Genomic DNA, 7399 nt, shown 5'->3' on the forward strand with positions numbered 1-7399 from the left:
TACTGTAGCATTTTTACAGTCTTTTACCGTTAAATTCACGGTCATTTTTTACAACCGCTGGGTCAAAACAACCCAATAGCTGGGTTTGTCCCTTTTTAACCCAGCATTTTTTAGAGTGTAGGATTTTTCAATGTAGGCTACTAATTTTGGCATTTAGGCACTTTAGAAAATTACTTTTAATATATTTGTATGAATTATAGGTTTGTTACATCTTGGGTATTTAAGTCATTTTAAGAAAGATAACAACATTATGTGCAAACAAATTGCAATGAGGTGGTTGTTTTGCAACAAGGTGGACACAGTTCTGTTCATAACAGTAGACCTGGTAAAGAAGTGACAGGTACAAGAAAAAGGGAGAGACAGAGATATTGGAGAAAATTTTAAAAAAAGTGGGGAAGTGAAGGTGCAGTTCAAGAAAGAACCTTTAATTGTTTTCCACGGCCCTGACTAAAGATTTAGACCTTTTTATGTGATGGTCATACAAATAGGCTAGGGTTGTCCGTGTTTCAGAATTTGTTGTGGGTGTATGTGATGGTCCTGGATGAGTGTGAGATTTCCTGGCTTGAAATTTTGTCCCAGTCCGCCCCTGATATATATATATATATGTTTGAAAAGCATTTAATGATGATGATTGAAAGCATTTAAAATAATTGTACACATTTTAAAATAATAACAATTTAATAATTTTTATTTAAAATATTTTATTATTTTTATTTTAAAAAATCTATACATTTTATAAAGTATAAAAAGTAAACAAATATTTTATATTTATTCTTTATAAAAATGTTTAAAAATTAAAGTGTGAAACTATTTAACATAATTACATAAATAGTTGTATTTAATAATATTTTATATTATACAAATACTCATATATTTATATAAAATGCATAGCATGTATATATACAATGTTTATATAAAATTTAATATAAAAACATTATATATTATTTTGTTTTATATATATTATTTGTAAAAATGTTTAAAAAAAATCTAATTTGTAAAATGATTTAACATAATTACTATTGATAATAATAATAATTTGAACATTTTGTATACATTTTTATATTTAGTATTTTTAAAATGTTTAAAACAATTATCATTAATTAATAACTCAAAAATGTTAAATATCAATTATGAATATTCATATTTTAATAATAATATTTTAATGATACTAAATATGATATATATTATAAAAACTAAATTAAAAAATTACAATTATTTAAAGTAATTATAATTTAATAACGACAGTATTTAAAACAGAATTTATAAATACTGTATATCCAAAATATAAAACAAAACATATGTACACAAACAATTTATATTTTACAGGTAAAGATGTGTGTGTTCTCACCTTCACGGTCCTGGGGTGCTTTTTGGACGGGTGGCAGCGCATGTTGCTGGTGTTGCAGCAGCCCGAGCATCGTCTCACCTCCACACACGGAGGCCAGATCAGGAAGTTGGCGGCCGTGGGATCGACCTGACTGCGTGGGATCTCGTAGATCACTGTGCGAGTCTTGCAGACGGCGGGCACTGCCTCCTCTAAACACACAACAAACCCATAAACACACAGAACAATCACGGGAGCTTTGCAACATGCATGTAAATACTTGTATGTGCTTTTTTACCAATGCTTCTCTTGCGTCTGGAGTGAGAGTTCTTGAGGTGTCTGCTGTCATACAGATGCTCCTTATGGTGGCCTTGTTTAACGTCCTCCAGAACCTCATTCTCTGCACCGAAAGAATGAAGCACAAAAGTCAACAGTGCAACATATTTTGGCTTGTAGAACAAGCTAACATCCCTCCCTCACTATTGTCAAGAAAGAGCGCCTCTTTGTGAATGTAATTGAAAAAATCAAGAAAACCCGGTCTGATTACTACTGTAAATAAAGAATAAAGGGGTCTGCCAACCTGCCAGCACACTTCATATGAAAAACTTCCTCCTTTACACACAGATCACAAAGCAAATATATGCACCGCCGGAGGACACACAGAGAAAACCCAGACTCAACAATAAGATGTTTGGAAAGGATTGCGTCGGTGAAAATGCTTTAAGGACAGCAGGATTGTTAGCCTGACCAAAGTGTGCAGTATTTAATCATGCTGTTCCGCAGAGCCATTCAGCGGGACGACGGGGGACAGAGATGCCCCTGTTGTTGCCCCCGGAAACCAGCCCAATGGAGAAGGAGGCTGGTTTTAATTCAGGGTTGAGCACCGTGGCCGACCGACCCGCTCGGCTTTTCACACAGTCGTTAGCGGAGCAACAGACCTCACAAACGCAAACACTACTTGAGCTTCAGCCTCTTTTCTCTCCCAAACACACACACGCAGAGACGCACACAAACTGAGGAATTCGACATGAATAATACATTACAGCAGCACTGGCATTCAGTCGCACTAAACTCATAAAGGCGGCATGACAACAGTATAATGGAGAGAGTCTCTTGACCTCCCTCAGGCACCAGCCACACAGACGCAGCTGTTTGCATTTCAATTACAGCGCTTATGGGCCAAATCGAATTTGAGACTCATATCGTTATGGCTGCAGCATTTCCTCATTAGATGCGCTGGAAGTTTTTATTTGAAGCACCGAGGAGATTTTAACCCTTTCGGTTGGGTCGGTAAATTCATGCTAATTCTTTGCCGTCAAAAGTTTCCAATCAGGGTCAAGTGAACCGAAACCAACCAAATCGTACTGGGCTGCCTGCCTTAAATATGATTCGTGGGGTGTGCAAAACGACATATTTTACTGCGCGAACAACTAGTCGATTTTGAAAATATGTAGTTTGCATATGTAGTTGCACACCTTTCCAGTGTAAAGGCAGCTGGGGATGACGAATTACGATTGAGAATGCAAATAAATGCAAGAAATGGGACCAGTAGCAATGCAGTATGCAAATATTGCAATGACATCATCACTGTCGGCTAGATTTTAAATTTAGATTAGATTGAATAACAAACTTTCTATAACAGATTTTTTTTTAGAACTCTGAATTCTAAAAATTTTAAAATGTAAATTTGTTCAAATACATATGGAATTTTATATTTTGTATACATTTTTATATTTAGTATTTTTAAAATGTTTAAAACAATTATCATTAATTAATAACTCAAAAATGTTAAATATCAATTATGAATATTCATATTTTAATAATAATATTTTAATGATACTAAATATGATATATATTATAAAAACTAAATTAAAAAATTACAATTATTTAAAGTAATTATAATTTAATAACGACAGTATTTAAAACAGAATTTATAAATACTGTATATCCAAAATATAAAACAAAACATATGTACACAAACAATTTATATTTTACAGGTAAAGATGTGTGTGTTCTCACCTTCACGGTCCTGTGGTGCTTTTTGGACGGGTGGCAGCGCATGTTGCTGGTGTTGCAGCAGCCCGAGCATCGTCTCACCTCCACACACGGAGGCCAGATCAGGAAGTTGGCGGCCGTGGGATCGACCTGACTGCGTGGGATCTCGTAGATCACTGTGCGAGTCTTGCAGACGGCGGGCACTGCCTCCTCTAAACACACAACAAACCCATAAACACACAGAACAATCACGGGAGCTTTGCAACATGCATGTAAATACTTGTATGTGCTTTTTTACCAATGCTTCTCTTGCGTCTGGAGTGAGAGTTCTTGAGGTGTCTGCTGTCATACAGATGCTCCTTATGGTGGCCTTGTTTAACGTCCTCCAGAACCTCATTCTCTGCACCGAAAGAATGAAGCACAAAAGTCAACAGTGCGACATATTTTGGCTTGTAGAACAAGCTAACATCCAACCCACAATCCCTCCCTCACTATTGTCAAGAAAGAGCGCCTCTTTGTGAATGTAATTGAAAAAATCAAGAAAACCCGGTCTGATTACTACTGTAAATAAAGAATAAAGGGGTCTGCCAACCTGCCAGCACACTTCATATGAAAAACTTCCTCCTTTACACACAGATCACAAAGCAAATATATGCACCGCCTGAGGACACACAGAGAAAACCTAGACTCAACAATAAGATGTTCGGAAAGGATTGTGTCATTGAAAACACTTTAAGGACATCGGGTTAGTTAGTCTGCCCAAAGTGTGCAGTATTTAATCATGCTGTTCCGCAGAGCCATTCAGCGGGACGACGGGGGACAGAGATGCCCCTGTTGTTGCCCCCGGAAACCAGCCCAAATGGAGGAGGAGGGTGGTTTTAATTCAGGGTTGAGCACTGTGGCCACCCGAACCTCTCTGCTTTTCACACAGTCGTTAGTGGATCAACAGACCTCACAAACGCAAACACTACTTGAGCTTCAGCCTCTTTTCTCTCCCAAACACACACACGCAGAGACGCACACAAACTGAGGAATTCGACATGAATAATACAATACAGCAGCATTGGCATTCAGCCGCACTCAACTCATAAAGGTGGGATGACAACAGTATAATGGAGAGAGTCTCTTGACCTCCCTCAGGCACCAGCCACACAGACGCAGCTGTTTGCATTTCAATTACAGCGCTTATGGGCCAAATCGAATTTGAGACTCATATCGTTATGGCTGCAGCATTTCCTCATTAGATGCGCTGGAAGTTTTTATTTGAAGCACCGAGGAGATTTTAACCCTTTCGGTTGGGTCGGTAAATTTATGCTAATTCTTTGCCGTCAAAAGTTTCCAATCAGGGTCAAGTGAACCGAAACCAACCAAATCGTACTGGGCTGCCTGCCTTAAATATGATTCGTGGGGTGTGCAAAACGACATATTTTACTGCGCGAACAACTAGTCGATTTTGAAAATATGTAGTTTGCATATGTAGTTGCACACCTTTCCAGTGTAAAGGCAGCTGGGGATGACGAATTACGATTGAGAATGCAAATAAATGCAAGAAATGGGACCAGTAGCAATGCAGTATGCAAATATTGCAATGACATCATCACTGTCGGCTAGATTTTAAATTTAGATTAGATTGAATAACAAACTTTCTATAACAGATTTTTTTTTAGAACTCTGAATTCTAAAAATATTTTTTTTCTTCATTTTTTTGTACACAAAACAAACACTTTATCAACAAAAAGGCTGAAATTGCTGAAAAAGTGTGAATGAATTATCGCTCAATAAACACTTCATGATTGGACTACTTTTTAATAAACGAGACAACCCCTTTAAAAACATTTAATGACATAGTTTACTGGATATTTGCATTTTCAGGGTCTAAAGGCCCGTACACACCAAGGACGATAACTATAAAGATATAGTTCTAAAAATCGTTCTCAATGTTAAAGAATAGCAGAGTCCACACCACAGCTATAACGATAAAGGCACAGAGAAACGATATCATTGGAATCACTTTCAGAGCTAATTTTTCCAGCTGATGAACGATACAAACATTGATACCCAATCAGAATCCATCCTGCTATAGCGAGCTCGAGAATTTAAAGCAGCAGATGAGCCTGCACTTAGAATAAACAGACGATATCGTTCGATGGTGTGGACGCTAATATCTTTATCTTTATAGTTATCGTTCTTGGTGTGAACGGGGCTTTACACTGATGTTGACATTGATGTATTTGATTTGGTGCCGCCAAAACATGACATCATTTACCAAGTTCAAATACTCCAGCGACGCATGTGGCGCCACGAGTTAAGGGACGGCACTGCAGTCTCTAGGCAACAAGTGCTGAGGCGTTCACTTTAAACTCGATTAAATGTCGAGGTCCATGAACTTTGAATGCAGTGAAAGATTGAGTGAGTCTCCTCTGAAAGGATATTTCTCAGAGTCTTGTTCTCCTAACAGTGTGCCTCAACGCTTTGGTGACTTGACATGTTTCACTCGTGAACAAATCAGTGTCTTGTGGTAGTTGTAGTCCTTATTTAGCAACTTGTTAGCAAGTGAGTTTTAACAAATCAGTTGAGTGAATGTTTCAATGAGTCACTCTTAACATAAACTTCTTGCCACCTATTACATTAAGATGTAACCTGCACTAAGGGCCACTAAGCAAAACCGTGAACGAATCTGAACAAATCTTTTTCCTTTTGAAAAGACTCAAAAGATTCAAATCAGTGATATGAATCACCACTAGCTGCCATTGCCTTTTAAGTTTAGGATATACAACTTACTCAACCTATACTCACTCGTCTTATCAAATAACAAGAAAAACAGCGAGACTTTACCTAAGAAGTCAATCTCCAGGATCCTCTGGAGGTCGCTGATGCTGCGGATCTCACTATTAGAGAGTCTCTCAATCAGCTCTTGCGGAATTGGTGCTTCCTGTGAAAACCCCCCCCGTCAAATTCAAATTAAGTTTGTTGTAGCTTGTCATAATATTTCATCACTGTTTCTTTTAAAAATCGATAAATCTGTTTAAAAAAAAAAAACTTCCTGACTTTATATAACTTTATAAAAATAACCAACATGCAAGAAAACAGAAAAGTCCCATTTAGACCCTCATGACTGTGTCAAGCATTAGGTTTAAAAATATCTCACATTTTCATCTTTTTGTGAAAAAAAACTAGCTTTGTGGATCAAACCCTATCAATTCTTAATAGGCTATTTATAACTCTACATACATAAATGCACAAACAATTCATTAAAAACATTGTGAATGATTAAGTGCACACGTGTGTTGAAAGTCCAGTGAACTTGATGGTTGCACCACTTGACACATTTATGTGCAGAAAATTGTCTCTCTTATTTTCAATTGTATGTAACCATGAGTGCAGATATTACATTTCTAAGAACTTTCCACATGTGTTTAAACCATTTCAGAAAATGTATTTTTCAAAAACTATGGGTTAAAAAATAGATTTTAGAACGTCCATCATCTTCGACATTCTCGTTTCTCATATACAATTAATTGATATACGAGTTTAAAACCCTTTAATTTATAATGAAGAACTGCGTAGTGACAGGCCTTACTATAAATGTTCGCTCTCTCTTTCTATTTATAAAGGAATCTCTCTCTTAAGGAAAACCCATCGTGTTCTTCTTCTTCTATCCTCAATGCATAGGTGTTTAGATGTTGATCTTACCTCAGCGGCTGCTGAAAGCAGAGAGCAGCAGAAGAGAAAGTGGATCAGCGCGGCTCTCATCTCCCCTGTGGTCCAAATGTGTCCCAGCGCAGGCGAAACCTTCCCGACCGGAGCCGCAAAGATGCTCCAACCCGCGTGGAGCCAGGGAACATGCCTTCCCACAGACAAATCTCTCAAAGGATAAACTCTTAACAAGTCCGACAAGTTCACAAACCGAGCCCTAAAATCGACTCTATGAAAGCAAACGAACTCCTTTTAATACGTTCTTGTCCTTTTAATACATTAAATTAAGTCAAACCCACAAATCAGTGCGCGAGATCATTTCGCAGAAAAAGAAAACGTGAATGAAGCGATCCTTCATCCCTTCACCGCATCAGAATTTTATTT

The 7399-nt window shown here is 37.4% G+C and overlaps 1 protein-coding gene across 3 annotated transcripts in view; it reads right to left on the bottom strand.

The window, feature by feature from the left end:
- pdgfaa (platelet-derived growth factor alpha polypeptide a) overlaps positions 1-7399 on the bottom strand; it is a 12952-nt gene that overhangs the window by 2714 nt on the left and 2839 nt on the right. For 2 of the 3 annotated variants that reach the window (XM_016522890.1, XM_016522888.1), the window contains exons 1-4: positions 7013-7390; positions 6155-6251; positions 3618-3719; positions 3344-3531 (exon numbers count right to left, since the gene is read on the bottom strand). In XM_016522890.1, the coding sequence (XP_016378376.1) occupies positions 3344-3531; positions 3618-3719; positions 6155-6251; positions 7013-7072 (447 nt within the window). In that variant the 5' untranslated portion in view covers positions 7073-7390. Of the gene's footprint in view, positions 1-3343; positions 3532-3617; positions 3720-6154; positions 6252-7012; positions 7391-7399 lie in introns of those variants that run through there. The other variant, XM_016522889.1, reaches the window with a different exon arrangement.

This window comes from Sinocyclocheilus rhinocerous, unplaced genomic scaffold, assembly GCF_001515625.1.
Source record: "Sinocyclocheilus rhinocerous isolate Xijiao unplaced genomic scaffold, SAMN03320098_v1.1 scaffold2135, whole genome shotgun sequence".
NCBI lineage: Eukaryota > Metazoa > Chordata > Actinopteri > Cypriniformes > Cyprinidae > Sinocyclocheilus > Sinocyclocheilus rhinocerous.